Source organism: Astyanax mexicanus, chromosome 11 (assembly GCF_023375975.1).
Source record: "Astyanax mexicanus isolate ESR-SI-001 chromosome 11, AstMex3_surface, whole genome shotgun sequence".
In the NCBI taxonomy this organism is placed as follows: domain Eukaryota; kingdom Metazoa; phylum Chordata; class Actinopteri; order Characiformes; family Acestrorhamphidae; genus Astyanax; species Astyanax mexicanus.
In genome coordinates, this window is record NC_064418.1 from 3,776,726 (window position 1) to 3,792,681 (window position 15,956).

Sequence of the window (15,956 nt, forward strand, 5' to 3'; positions counted from 1 at the left end):
TGCTTATTTCTTCTTCTTCTTCTTCTTCTTCTTCTTCTTTTTTTTTCTTTATTTCACACGCAGGCAATTCCCACACTCTGTTATTACTGCTTGTTAAATTGTTCCCTGTCAACTTCAGACAACCTGTAGCTACTGGAGGCTGGAGGACGAGAGGAGACAGGAACTAAATGGCACGTTGGGGAGATGTGATGGCTGACTAAATGGGATGAAATTGCATTATGTAAGGGGGCTGATCTCGGATGTGTTTTGGAGGGCCCTCCAGTCCCCTTGATTAAACACTAAAGGAAGGCTTCATTGACTGCGTGCTAACTGAGACTGAGTGCTTCAGGCTGAATGGTGAAGCACCAGGCTTTCTTCATACTATAGCAGGATGTAGCAGAGCCTGTGGATCGTCTCTAGCTTCCTGCCGAAGCCTCCTGTGCTTGCAGCTCTGCAGCACGTGCTGTGTCAGTGCTTCTTGTAAAGTTTTACTACAAAAGCTGTGCTACAGAAGATTGTTGGTTGCCACTGTTGGGTTGGGACACAATCATTAACCTAAAGACAGAAATCTTTACACTTGAAATTGTACAAACACATAAGGTGTTATTGTCTATGACAACTTCTTGTTGGTTGAAATAAATCTGTTAAAGAGCTTTGGCTCTTAAAGTCTGAATGATGTTGCTAGCTTTATGGCTTGAAGAAAAGCTTGACGGCAAGGTTGTGGGTTTAAATATGTCTAAAACCAGATTCTGAATTTTGACTTGTTTTTAAATTCAGAAGTTTCGGTACCACTTTAAAATAAGACTACCTTTATAAGGGGTTTATAAATGCTTTACAATTGGTTTATTAATGGTTACTAATTAGGTTGTAAATGCCTTAAAAATCATTAATAATCAGTTATAACACATACGTAGAAAGGCCATAATATAGATGGCAGTGTAATATAGTTCACTATTTGTCAAACAACAGGTCATTGTTGCCCTTTCCACGTATGTGTTATAACTGATTATTAATGATTTTAAGGCATTTACAACCTAATTAGTAACCATTAGTAAACTAATTGTAAACCATTTATAAACCCTTTATATAGGTAGTCTTATTTTAAAGTGGTTCCGAAGTTTCTTATGCCTAATATTTGTCTAATGCTATTTCTCCTGGGAAATTTTAGGGAAAATGTCTGTGACCAAGTGGATCTCTATAAATGATCCCTAAGTGAGATGCACAAATCCATCTCCTGAGAAATCCAACATCAAATTTGAGCAAAATATTTTTTCTAAGAGTAATAGGCAGTAATGCAAGGCAGGGCTAGGAGAGTAAGTAGGCTAAAGTAGTATAAATGACCACTTGCATATCTTTGAGCTGGAGGAACATAAATCAGTGGTATCTTTACGTCAGCATTTGAAGTAAGGACTTTAAATATATAACTAAGCTTTTAAGCAACAAAAGGGCACCTCTTATCACCTCCGTTTTCCATTAGAGCATTCATATTTAAACACTGGCTGCTACTTGCAGGTAAAAGGAATGAATGCTGATGATGAAATTACCTGTAAGTCTAGAAGTCTTGGTAAAATAATACAAAAAAAGTGGGGACTTTTTATTTAAGAGTGTCAATTTTAAGGGTTAAGACTCCTACACAAATCGAACTTAACAACCAGCCGACTTAAACCCATGCAAACTTTTAAAAAGGCTTACTCCAGCAAAGTGTCAGCTTTCCTAAAGACAGCCTCTTCAGCCTTTTCAATTCGGATGGAATTTCACCTCAGCATCCTTAAACACTACAGGGTACAGAGCCTGCCTTTGTTAAAGCAGTGACTGATTTGCTGCTCTCTACTGACAGCTTAATTTCTAATATATTGATTTTTCTATGTCTAATAGCAGCCAGCAATACTATTAGTCACAATCTTTTCATTTCTAAATTGTGTTTTGCTGGCATTACTGGCCCAGGCCTTTCTGTATTGTGGTCTTATGTTGTTGGTGATCATCATACATAACCACTGGCTCTCATAAAATGTATATAACCCCACAGAAATATACCTGATGGGATTAGCCACCCATCCCTACTGTACTTTCTGTAATAATAATATTTTAGGTACTTTTATGCATACTTTCTGGAATAAGGTAATTCAAATTCTCTCTTTTTTAACTGCTACACATTTTCCAAAAAAAACGTCTTTGCATCTTTTTTATTTGATAGTTCTACATTTCCTATGGCAAAAAGAGTACAGAAAGTTTTCTTGGCTGATCTGACAGCCACTAAAAAAATATTTTTCAACTCTGGCTTCAACCCCATTCGCTTTCTGTTACACACTGGTTACATTTCTTTTTAGATATCCTTTACTTTAATTATCTTCTAGTTATAATAATGAGTATATGATTGAACGGAATTTAAGATGTGAAGATCCTTATTTTACCAATATTATTTCCTAGTACTAGACTATGTCTATTTTATGTATATATTGTGTATACTTGTGGTGGTTGGGTGGGGAGAAATGGTTGTGGGTAAGGTGTCTATTGTCACGTTTTCATGTATTTCGTCTGTTTATTTACTCTCCTTGTGTTTATCCTGTGTCTCCTCCCCTGTGGCCTACCTGTTTTGTAGCTCCGCCCTCTCTTCCCAGGTGTTTCCTGTTTCTAGTCTGTGTCCGTTGGTATAAATAGTCCCCCTCTACTGGTTACCTTCGTCCGTGATTGTGCGTTGTTGACGTCAGTCAGGTTTCGTGATCCCCGTGTTTTCTCTGATCTGTTTCTTGTTTTTCTTTTATGTATGTTAATAAATGTAACTCGCACTTGCGTCCGCCTCTGCGTCCTCTCCCTGTTCCAGCTCCTGACATCTATAAAACTTTCAATAAAAACTTGATTAAAAAACTGGCTCTCATAATCCTGTGATAACGCTGTTAGATCTAGTATACCACAGGGATCTGTTCTTGGGCCCCTTCCTTATATATACACATCGTATAGAGTATATCATTGCTGTCCAATGAAAACTGAATATCTTTATTTTGTCGACTTTTAGTTTTCTACATAATTTGAACACACAAATTTCCCCTTACACTGTGCCCAAATTTGTTGATGAATGGACCAATGAAAAGTCTTTAAATTGACCTAAAATGAACTCTTTTTACATTGACTTCCATTGAAATTTAATACGGTTTAATCCTTCTCCTGTAAAGCTACTGTTTTAGAGATACTTGTTTGAGAGCATGGTCTTCTCCACCAGTCTTACACACTGCTTTTGGATAACTTTATTCTGCTTTACTCCTGGTGCAAATATTCAAGCAGTTCAGATTGGTTTTATGGCTTGTGGTCATCCATCTTCCTTTTGATTATATTCCAGAGGTTTTAAATTTGGTAAAATCAAGGAAAAACATCATCATTAAGTGATCTCTTATTTTTTCCAGAGTTATATATTTATATATTGGCCTTATTCTTGTTATTACCTGAAAATAAGCCTTCATAAATATCTTTAAAGGTCATGAAAGTCTTATATAAGTGACATTATCATTAATTATAATAATTTTAACATCAAGAAAGCATATAATTTCATCCTTCCGACATCTTTCTTTCTATTTTTGTGTTTAGTAGAGTCATTGAGATGTTATAAGATGTCTGAAACTCATAATTTGAGCAGGTGCTGAGCTCCTGCTGATAGGATGAGACTCCAGCTCTCGAATCTGCCGATTTAATTAAAACAAGAACATCTCTTATAGGGAGTTTTATATTTGGCTGGCAGACAAGGAGAGGATGAGTTATATCATTTCTTTTAGGGCTTAAAGATCAGCTTAATCACAGCTTTTCATATTAGCTCTTCCTTCATAAAATCTGAGACTAGCTTTTTTAACAGACAAGGAATGGAGAAAGGATATACAGGAATATAGTTACTGTTCAGCAGCATTTTAGTGCTACTTTTATTAAAAAAAAAACAAAATAATATTTTAGTTATCAGTGATTTTTAGATGATTACAATGTCAAGCAGAGTACCAGTCAAAAGTTTGGACACACCTTCTCATGTAGTGTTTTTATTTGGATTTATACTTTGTAAATTATAACAGAAGTCATCCAGATTACGCAGGAACACATGTAGAAATCATGTAGAAACTTTTCTACAAAAAAGTTGTAAACTTTTATCTGGGAAGCTGTTAACTTGTGGTTTCTAAGGCTGGTAACTCTGATTAACTTATCCTGTACAACAGAGGGAACCCTTGCTTTTTCTTTTCTGGGTCTGTCCTGCTGAGTGCCAGTTCCATCATTATGTTTTTGATGGTCTTTGCGGTGACTGCAGTTGAGAATATTTTCAAAGATCGCGAAATTCTTCTTTTCAGATTGACTGCCCTTCATTTCTTAAATAATTTTTTTTTGTTTTTACTTATTTGAGCAGTTCTTGCCATTATATGCGTAAGAACATTACTCTAATTGGGCTATTCACTGTATAATGTTCTAAAAAATGTATGAGAAATGTTTTAATATCATTGTGATGCAAAACACTATTACTTTCCACCAGGTGGTAGTTGTTTTCGGTTAAGAGTACGCTGTGCGCTATTGGCTGCTGCTTCTCACTGGTGTGTGGATGATGAATGCTCAGTATGAATGGTTGTGTGTAAAGCCTGTAAACTGTAAAGCATCCTTGGGTTTCTAGAAGGCGCTATATAATTTGAGCTTCATTCATTAATTAGTTTATTGTGAAGCAAATGAAGTGTAGTTTTCTGTAATAAAAGTATATTAAAATAATGGTTTAAAAGGAGAATTCTGACCACTGTCCTCTCTTTCTTCTCCCCTCCTGCAGGAACTCTTTACGGCGGAGTGCAAGTTTAAAGAGTCTGTATTTGAGAACTACTACGTGATCTACTCGTCCATGTTGTACAGACAGCAGGAGTCAGGGAGAGCCTGGTTTCTGGGCCTCAATAAAGAGGGCCAGGCCATGAAGGGCAACCGTGTGAAGAAAACCAAACCAGCTGCTCACTTCCTGCCCAAGCCATTAGAAGGTAATGATCGCTCTGGGTCCTGTGCTGAACTCAGGGGAGGGTTTGCTGGCAGTTCACTCATACACTGAGGAATCATAATGAGGCGCATTAGCTCACAGGAGGCAATACTTTCACTTAATGTTCTTTAAACAATGCAGAGCGTTTCTGATAATGAGCCAAAGGTTAGGTACTTTGGATTCTTCTCAGCTCACTTTAGAGGAATTTCTATCAGTGTAAGTCTCAGACTGTCACATTTGACTGATTATTCAATAGTTTTCCTCAGCAGCTAATAGATATACTGATATACTGATCGTATGTTATATATTAATAGAAATGAAGAGTTTCTTTGATTTGACCAAATTGAAAACCTCTGGAATATAATCAAGAGGAAGATGGATGATCAGAAGCCATCAAACCACCAAACTGAACTGCTTGAATTTTTGCACCAGGAGTAAAGCAGCATAAAGTTACCCAAAAGCAGTGTGTAAGACTGGTGGAGGAGAACATGATGCCAAGATGCATGAAAACTGTGATTAAAAAACAGGGTTATTCCACCAAATAATATTTTGAGGTCTAAAAGTTCTGCATCTTTTTTGTTATTTCAGCCATTTCTCATTTTCTGCAAATAAATGCTCTAAATGACAATATTATTATTTGGAATTTGGGAGAAATGTTGTCCGTAGTTTATCAAATGAAAAAACAATGTTCATTTTACTCAAACATAAACCTATAAATAGCAAAATCAGAGAAACGGATTCAGAAACCGAAGTGGTCTCTCAATTTTTTTCAGAGCTGTATATCGTTGCTGTCCAACATCTCCAAAACCGCAACTTTACAGGAGAGAGAAAAAACCTTGTAAACTTTCAATGGAAGTCAATGTAAAAAGAGTTTATTTCAGATCATTTTGGAGAAATTCTATTGGTCCGTTCATCAAGCAATTTTGTTACAGTGTAAGGGACAGTTTGTCTGTTCATATTATGTAGTAAACTAACAACTGGCCAAAATGGAGATACTTGTTTTTCATTGGACAGCGACGATATACAGTATAAAATGCCATTCTTTTCTCAGTCCATGAAGACATGCTTCTGCTCAGGCTGGTGTGTGGATCTTTATTCCCTGTCTGATATTTAATTTGTAATGATGGGTGGCTTGTACACTGCAAAAATTCCATTGGCCAAAACTAGACCAAATAAATGTATATTGATACGTAAATGCCTAAATTAAGCAAACAAATACAGTAAGCAAATCACAATCACAAAGTCCCAAAATGAGTAAAGTAAAACTCAAATCAAGCTAAAATTCCTTATTTTGTGGCTTAAATTTGAACACAAGAATCAGAGTAAATTAACTGGTGACTTTTAGTGCTTATTTTGAGTTCAAATTACTTACAATATGGTGGAAATTCTATGTAAGAATGTGTAAGTAAGAATCATACACTGCAAAAAATCCATTGGCAAAAACTAGACAAAATATCTGCAAATTAAGACAAATATATGTATATTAAGAAGAAAAAAATGTGCCAATGGGGTAAGCAAATTCTTCTTAGTAAGATTTCTTACAAAAAGCAATGGCAAAGTCTCAAAATGAGTGAAGTAACACCTAAATCAAGCAAAAATGTCCCTGTTTTTGGACACGAGAATCCGAATAACTTGATTGCTGCTTGATTGTGCTTATTTTGGGTTCAAATGACTTAAAATAAGATACAAATTCTAAGTAAGAATGATTAAGATAATTATCCCTAAAATAAGCAAAACAATCTAACACTTGCTCTAACACAATGCTTAGTAAGACAAAAAAAAAGTCTTATCACAGAAAAAAATAAAATATATTTCCTGCAAATTTAGAAAATTTCACTTGCTAAGATTGATTTTTTTGCAGTGTATAATTTACAGTGCTGGTTTGTGAGGGATCAGGAAGGACGGTTCTGTCTGGGTGTGAGAAATATCCACTCTTTATTGCTGTTCTGCAGACGGACTGCTGACTGATTTGTGTTCATTATGTGGCTTCAGACGCAGGAAGGTCTTGAGTGGGTCCTGAGATAATAAAGAGGGAGGATCTCAGGATCTCAGCAGCAGCTCGGTGTAGAACGAGGGGTTTTGGGGTTCATGGTGAAGCCGAGTTTCGGTTATATAAGCAGCCGAATGTGTCCCTGAAGAACAGGCCTCCCTTCTGTACAGAAACTTAGCATAAGCCGCAGACTCTCTGACAGCCTGCCTGAACTTTGACAAACTCACACAGGCTCTGTCTGAGCCGCCCTAATGAACGCTGTCTTCTAGCTCAAGCAGAGAGAGCGCCGGTTCGGATGTGGTGACAGCAGGCATTATTATTATTATTATTATTATTATGGGCTTTGGTTATTTACAGGCTCATTACTGCTCTATATAGCTTGCATTCGTATATTAATAACAATTATGCTAATGCTAATATCTGTGAGATTAAATATCGCTAAGAGTTTCCCCAAACTGCCACAAAATTAGCCCAGAGCGAAACAGCATTATGAGACATGAGTGCGACTTATTATTCTTAAACTAATCTTTATTATTGTTGATGCAGAGTTATTTTAGAGATATTATAATATAAGCAAAAAAAACAGGTAAAAATAAAAAAAGAAAGATTATGTTGTTGCATTACTAAAAGACCAGTTTCAACAGGATTAGTATTACTTTTATATGATGTGCTCACTTAAAACTGTAGCGTCTTGAGTTATTGAGTCACACAGATTGCAGAAGATCATTTATTTTTAAACAATTTTATTAACGATCATTGCAATCATTTAGCACTAACACAAGCTGTTCAAGAAGATCCAGTCAATATTTAGACCATACAAAAAGTTAATTATCAACCCAAATCTAAAAAACATTGTTAGGGCAGAGTGAAAAAATATACAAATAAAGCACATCTTTTCTTAGTAGATCTTGAGCTGTATATAATATAATATAACAGTAATGCTTAAATAAGTAACTTTTTGTTCCATTATTTCCCCACAATTTACACGGCCAATTACTCGGTTCTGATACATCAGCTCACAGGTGCAGCCTTGTGCTGATCCACATCACCCTATGAGTGATGAGGGGAAAGAGAGAGTGCCATCTACTGTACCCACCCAGAGAGAGCAAGACCAATTGTGCTCTCTCAGGGCTCTGGTAGCCGATGGCAAGCTACATGAACAGGATTCGAATCAGTGCTCTTCAGATCATAGTTGCAATGCCTTTGTTTTTTGAGAGAGGAACGTTAAACAAATGGTCTGTACAGTCTTTTTAGCAGCAGAGCACTGAAGCAATTAGTTGCTCAAGCCTCTCTACAGCTTTAATCTTAATCACTCCAGTGATCCTATTGGCTGAGAGCTGCACTGATTGTTAGCTACTAACTAGGAATGTCATTCTCTTAAAGGGACCCTGCCCCATTCTCTATTGTACAGGTTATGGACAACTGAATGACCGCTGAACAACTGAAAGTCCTTTTGTTCTCTTTGTTCTCTTGCAGTCGCGATGTACCGGGAGCCATCGTTGCACGACGTCGGGGAGTCAGTGCCCAAGGCCGCCGTGCCTCCGAGTAAAAGCACAAACGAGCCGGCCGTGATGAACGGAGGCAAACCAGTCAGCAAGCCCGCCAGCAAGCCCAGCACATAGCCCGGCCGCGGAGACCACGGCAGAGACCCCCCTGACCCCGGAGAGAGAGCGAGACTCTCCCTGTCTCGTCTGTGGATCCGGTCCAGACGAGCCCCTCTTCTCCTCCTCCAGCTCCTCCTCTTCCTTCTCCTTCTTCCTCTTCCTCTTCTTCTCCAGCGCCTCCTCCTCCTTCTCCTCCTCCTCTGACTCTTTTCCTCCACTCGGCAGATCGATCGCAGAAGCCGCGGCCAAGAGTAGCGCTGAGGAGGAGGATCCGACCGGACGCAGCGGCGGATCAACCCGCAACCATGGAATGAATGAATAAATAAATGAATGAATAAATGCTCTACCGGATACGGAATGCCTTTTTTCCTGCTTCCCTAGAAAACACAATAAACTCCCACCCTCTATTTTATTTTTGTTCCTTATGACTGTGACAATCTATGAAAGACTGAAAGACTTTAAGACTGAAAGACTGAAGGACTGAGAGGGACAGCAGCTGCAGGTGCATCGTGTGATGACGTCTCTATCCTTCTTCTTCTTCTTCTCCTTCTTATAATTACTATAATTCTTATTTTGTCTTTTTTTTTTAGTTGTTTGTGTTTTTTGGAGCCCTGTGATGGCGGTGTCTATTTCAGATCTATTTTCTATACACAGTGAACACCAGCTACGCTCTGGGGAAATAATGCGCACTGACTACAGACGGACTTCTGCGAGAAACTGCAAGAAAAACACAGGACTGTCGTCGCTGTCCTCAGATTTTTTTATAGGGTCTGTTTCTCCTCCAGTGTCTCCTGCTCGATCTTATCAAGCTTTCTCTCTCTATGTGTCTCTGTCTCTATCGTTCTTTCTCATTCCTTTTTGTTTTTTTGTCGAGTTGTTCTACAGCACTACAGCAGGGGATATGTGTGATTTTTTTATTTATTCATTTATTTATTTTTTAGTTAATTTGGTTCGTCTCTTTCCTTTTTCTACTACTTTCTACTACTTTCACTTTCATTTTGCATTTTGAGTGCACACATCTTAACAGTTCTTTTGGTGCACCCCTACACTTATATATACTTATATATATATATATATATATTTGTTATGATATATATATATAAGTATATAAGTATATATATATATATATATATATATATATATATCGATGTGCGTGTGTAGGGCTGAGATGCCAGGCCGGTGGCGGCTTGTTTTGCAGGGAATCATTCAGGAGGACTGGTGAGCCAAACCCTGTCACCACAGAGACACTGTGGAGCACAGATGTGGTCGCTGTCACAGGCACTGTGCCTGATCCCCGTCCTCTTTTTTACTTTAGTGCCCAAAAAAAAAGGAGACGTGGCGGTGGCTGGCCAAGCACTTGTGATTTCCACCAGCGTTCGCTCGAGCAGCGTCCGTTGTGCGTGGCGTTAAACATATCGATACTGAATAGTTTCAGAGTGAACATGTGAACAAGTGAATAAGTGAATAAGTGAACATGTGAAGATGTGAGAGCTAGCAAGCGCCTCCAGGCCCAGTCTCCAAAGTAAAGTACGAGAGGAATCCGAGTTCTATTTTTCTTCTTTACATCTTTACTCTTTTAGTTTAGAGCGCAGGCTCTAGGAACATCTATAGGCCTTGTAGGCCTCCGGTCCCTCGTGCGCCATCTCCTCTCCGAGCTACTACAGCCGGGCTACAGTCTACAGGCTGGTGATCCAGGCGGAAAACAGCCGCCTTAACGTAAAGCAACGTAACGTAACGCAACGTAACGTAATGCAACGTAACGTAACGTAGGATAAATCTGCTCTCAGAGGCAGCGTGTTAAAGTGGCCGGGTACTTTTAAAAGTAGGCGACGTTGACATTGCTGTTGGCTGCATCCTCTTTCCGTTCAGCAAAAAGCATGGGCAAGGTTAGTATTGTGTTCTGTTCTTGCAGTGTGATGCAAAGCGAGAGATGGCTTATTATTATTATATATGACAAATGTTTTCACTGTATACGATTAAAAAAAAAAAGCTTAAAAAAAATAGATTTTTAATATTGACTAGATACTACAGTTAAATAAGGAGACTTTCTTTCCTAGCTCAGCATGCAGAGTCCAGTACTGCTCATATTGGCCTATGGTGTGCCTGTGATGACCTCTAACCCAGCATGCAAAAACATGTACCCAGTCTGTGCTGGGTTAAAGGTGCCTCATGCCCTCCCCAGAGAAAACAATTTCTCTTTCTATCTCTCTATCTATCTCTCTCTCTCTCTGACACACACACACACACACACAGATACAAACACACACAGAGATACAAACACACAGAGGTGGAAAAAGTACTGAAAAATTGTAATTAAGTAAAAGTACCTTTACTTTGCTAAAATTCTACTTACAAGTAAAAGTACCCATCTAAAAATTTACTCAAGTAAAAGTAAAAGTACCCATCTAAAAATATACTCGAGTAAAAGTAAAAGTACCCATCTATAAATGTACTCGAGTAAAAGTACCCATCTATAAATGTACTCGAGTAAAAGTACCCATCTAAAACTCTACTCGAGTAAAAGTAAAAGTACCCATCTAAAATTCTACTCGAGTAAAAGTAAAAAAGTACTCAATTTAAAATGTACTTTGAGTAAAATTTACATAGTTACTTTTAATTATTTGATGTAAAAAAGTAAAACAAATCATAAATTAAATTGTTTTTAATGAACTATTATTCCACATAATAATTTGCACCTTTGAGGCAGTATTTGTTCAGACCCCCCATAAAACATTTTCAAGAGCAAGTGTTATAGGTTTCTATGATTAATTTTTTTTCTTTACTGTTAAAAAGTTATGGTCATATAGGTGACTATATACTGTATTTCTTTAGTTTAACAGACAATTGTTTTTTTTTTCCCAGCATTTTATTTTGTACTCAGTAATTGGGAGTTTTCTAATGTAGCAAAGTAAATTACTTTTGTTAACATGTACTTGAGTAAAAGTAAAATTACCTATTTTCAAAACTACTCAAAAAAATACAAATTACTCATAAAATCTACTCAATTACAGTAACTTGAGTAAATGTAATTCATTACTTTCCACCTCTGCAAACACACACACACACACACACACACACACATACAGATGCACACAGAGACAAAGATGCACAAACAGTAGCTTATACTTACAATACAATCTAATTCAATTCACTAAAACACACAATACAATACAAACTACAGTTCTACACTAATTCTCAGTCCACTCTGAGGTTAATCCTGAATTTTACCAAAGTTCCTCTCTCTCTTTCTCTCTCTCTCTCTCTCTCTCTCTCTCTATATATATATATATATATATATATATATATATATAAATATATTCTGTATGTCCAAGAATTCAGAACCACCAATTCCAACCAGTTAAGTGCAGTGGGCAGCACTTTAATACAACAAAAGCTCGCTCGTCCACTCCGCCCAGTTCAGTTTTTTCAGTTTTGCTCACTGTGACTAAAATTCATTCTCATCACTAATCAACAGCACTAATCAACAACCGATGATTGATTTTGCCTTTTTAGTACAGGAACTCCTGGATGGTTGCGACTGCAGTCGTGCAGTCATGATGAGAGTACTGTATATTGTTCTTATAAAACAAAGCAAACGAAAAAAAAAAACTTTAAAAAAATATATAAAAAATAAACTAACAAGGGTACCTATGAATTAATCACCTGCATGTTTTTTTTTTCCCTTAAGGACCAAAGTATGGTATGAGGACAGCATAATGGATATAATGGATGGATCATTAGTCTCTGTTTAGGTCAGCATCATTGAATGGGCATGATAATATAAAGTTCTCTCATACTTTCTCTTTCTATTTCTATTTATCTTACTCTGGATTGGAATCATTGCACTTGTTTTCTTTTGTTTTTTTTGGTTCTGAATCATAATCTAGTCTAATCTCCGCTTTCAATTTGCCAATTGTTATCAAGGATTATTATAATTATTATTATTATTATCCGACACTTATCAATCATCCCATCCCATTTGTTATGAAGCCTGTCTTGCTTATTACCGAATTTCCGTCGTGTTTTTCTGACGAACACGATTTCGAATGTTGTTCTGTAAGCTGAAGCTGGGCTGCTAAATCTACTGCGAATATATATTTGAGGCCTCGTTCGAAGACTTTCTATTCTATTTTCTGGAGTTTATGGGGATTATGAGCTAGTTTGTTATTAGGACGTGTTAAAGCAGTTAAAGCACATTAGTTAGTCTTACATATTTGTCTGTATAAAGCTACTTTAATGCTAGAATGACATGCAGTACAGTACTATTACAGGACAAGGAGCTTAAACCCATTTTGGAATCCAGTTGAGGGCTGGTGTCCCACTTTTACATATATATAAAAAAAAAACACTTTTAATCATCATTCTCTCCAATGAACTCTACATGCTGGGCTAACTGGCCCTGCGAGAACCAGTTGACTGGTTTATATGAAGGTTGAATTTATTTTTGTATAAGACTGGTGAGTAAATGTGTACATCTTTGTTTTTGTCTTTCTGTCTTTTAGTCTGTTTGTCTGTCTGTCTGTCTGTCTGTCTTTATTTTATATATTATTTTGTTCGTTTTCTCTTGCTGATGTTTCAGAGTCGGTCCTGTTCCATGCAGGTCGTGTGTTGTTGATTTTAATTCTCGATTCTCGATTCTTGATTCCTATTCGTCAACAGGAGCTATCATCGAACAAATCCGTTTCTTTCTGTTGTTTCTGTCGTTTCTATTTATTTCGTTTTTTATATTTGAATTTTTCCGTATCATCTTCAGTTGGACCACTGTTTCATCTGTTTCATCTGTTGCATGGGAAGAGGATGGCATTTAAGAACTGCATGTTGTAGGCTATGTGTATCAAGAAATGTTGGTATGTACTGCTAATTTTACATACATATATGCAAAGAGTTTGTCTGCACTGTACAGTTTGTGTTGGTTGTATACACAGATACAACATATTGAATAAAATATTTATATAAAGGTGTACTGTAATGTCAGTAAGAAACTTATACTAAATGCAATACTAAGTGCAGTATATTATTGCACCCCGTCCTTTTGATGTTTTCTGAGGAGCTGAACTGTCATTGGCTGATACCGAACAGCATGGGTTAGCCAACAAAGCAGAACTTCATTTTTATTTTATTATTATATATTTTTTTCTGTTTGTTTAGTGAAATTCTTTAAATGCGTGAAGGACATCCAAGGACATTTACACATGCACATTTTTCCTCACATTAATTTTTTTTCTCTACTACAATTATCAACTTACGTAATAATATCACCCATGGATATGGATAAATCATTTTCAAAGTATATTTCCAATGTATGTCACATATATATATTTTTTATTGCAAAGCATCATACATCTGCAAAAATGCACCACTCCACCTTATTTGAACAGAATTTTTTAAGAGTTACTTATAATATAATATAATATAATATAATATAATATAATATAATATATTTATATAATATTATATTATATATATAATATATATATATATATATATATATATATATATATATATATATATATATATATATATATATATATAACATTTTGACTGGTTTCCATTTGCACTGATTTCACAGATTTTCAAATCCTTGAGTCACACTTTCACACGTTTAAACTTCTATTATCTTATCTATCAAAAAGGGAATAATAAAAGCTTGTGGTTTCATTCACCTGAGTTCAAGGTTTAAATATTTTTTTATATTTCTTTATATATTGTTTTAGTTTTAATGCATTGAACTTTTACTACGACTAAAGCAAACAAAGTATTTCTTTTAAGAATCATATAACAGGGTCAAATACTCACCTCAGATCAATATTAAACACACATACAATTATATGTAATATGACATATACTCAATAATACTAAACAATGTGTCTCATATGAGTCGCATATGATATAATAATGATAATATATATATATATATATATATATATATATATATATATATATATATATATATATATATATATATTATATCATTATTATATCATATATATATATATATTTTGGATCCTGCCCATTTACTACCTGCACCTTCCTGCTGTGTGGTGTTCTCTGCAACTATTTAAGCATTCCAATAAACATTTATTTTTCATACATACTGTTTAATATAGCTGTATTAGAGAACATATATATATATATATATATATATATATATATATATATATAAATAAAGGATTACAAGATATTGTGTCTACAAACCAGCGTGTCCCGCATACAAAAAAGGGGGGAAAAAATATGGTTTTAATAAAGAAAATTTGTAACCGGTACAATGAATTCTGTTATATACTGTGAAATATATATATATATAAGTGAAACATGTTCCAGAAATATATGTTCCAGGTTCAGAGTGCTTCTCTTTGGTCGTAACATTCACATCCCCATCCCCATGAATTTGAGCAGCAGCCCCTTTTTCTGTCATGATAAAATCTTATAAAATCGTCTTTAGAAAGTGTCAGTCCACGCTAATACTCCTCTCCCTCCCAGATTTCACAGGCGTTTCCTGTCCAGCCGTCCCAGCACTCGCAGGTCCCACAGTTACAAACGCCGTTCCCTGGAATTAAGAAGAGAAATTGAGTTAATAGAAGACTGAAGACTGTGAAGGAAAACATAAGGAATCATGTAGTGACTTAAAAGTGATCTAAAAACAATCCAAATACTCTGTGAAGAAGCATTTAGGTGCTCTTATCTGTGGTTTCTGAGGCTGGTAACTCTGATGAAATTATCCAGTACAACAGAGAAAACTCTTGCTCTTCCTTTCCTGGGGCAATCCTGATGAGTGCCAGTTTCATCACTATACTGTTTTTGATGGTCTTTGCAATGACTGCACTTGAGAATACTTGAGGATAAAGTTCTTTATTTATTCAGAATCGACTGACCTTCATTTTATCTTAAAAGTTTTTTTTCTTTACTTAGTTCTTGCTTAGTTCTTGCTTCTCATAATCTGGATTAGAACATTACTCAAATATTCACTATTCACTGTATACCTGTAACTCTACCTCTTCACTACTTTACTTTAACTGATGCTCTCAAACACTTTATTAAGAGACAAGAAATTCAAGTAATTAACTCTTGATGAGTTCAGCACAGCTGTTAACTGAAAGCCTGAATTCCAGGAGACTCTACCTCATAAAGCTGAGAAAATCCAGAATGATCTAAAATATTTCCTTTTTTTACGAAATAATTCCATATGTTTTTACTTATAGTTTGGATGATGTCAGTATTAACCTACAATGCAGGATTTTTTTTATTAATAAAAAGCTATATGTTAAATGGTGCTGTAAATTAGCCAACAAAAGCAAATATATAGTTATAAATATAGTTTATTTCATTTTAAAATATGACATTTCTCTCCAAACCATCACTGATTGGTGGAAACTTCACACTAGACCTCAAGCAGTTTGGACTGTGTGTC

At 35.9% G+C, this 15,956-nt stretch overlaps 2 protein-coding genes across 4 annotated transcripts in view; one reads left to right on the plus strand and one right to left on the minus strand.

Annotated features, from left to right (window-relative positions):
* fgf14 (fibroblast growth factor 14) overlaps positions 1–13,508 on the plus strand; it is a 202,934-nt gene extending 189,426 nt beyond the window's left edge. For all 3 annotated transcript variants that reach the window (XM_022680632.2, XM_022680633.2, XM_022680631.2), the window contains exons 4-5: positions 4,760–4,958; positions 8,421–13,508. In XM_022680632.2, the coding sequence (XP_022536353.1) occupies positions 4,760–4,958; positions 8,421–8,566 (345 nt within the window). In that variant the 3' untranslated portion in view covers positions 8,567–13,508. The remainder of the gene's footprint in view (positions 1–4,759; positions 4,959–8,420) is intronic.
* Positions 13,509–14,625: 1,117 nt separating this feature from the next.
* itgbl1 (integrin, beta-like 1) overlaps positions 14,626–15,956 on the minus strand; it is a 90,518-nt gene continuing 89,187 nt past the window's right edge. Inside the window, exon 11 of the mRNA XM_022680630.2 lies at positions 14,626–15,095. Coding sequence (XP_022536351.2) covers positions 15,007–15,095 — 89 coding nt within the window. The 3' untranslated portion in view covers positions 14,626–15,006. The remainder of the gene's footprint in view (positions 15,096–15,956) is intronic.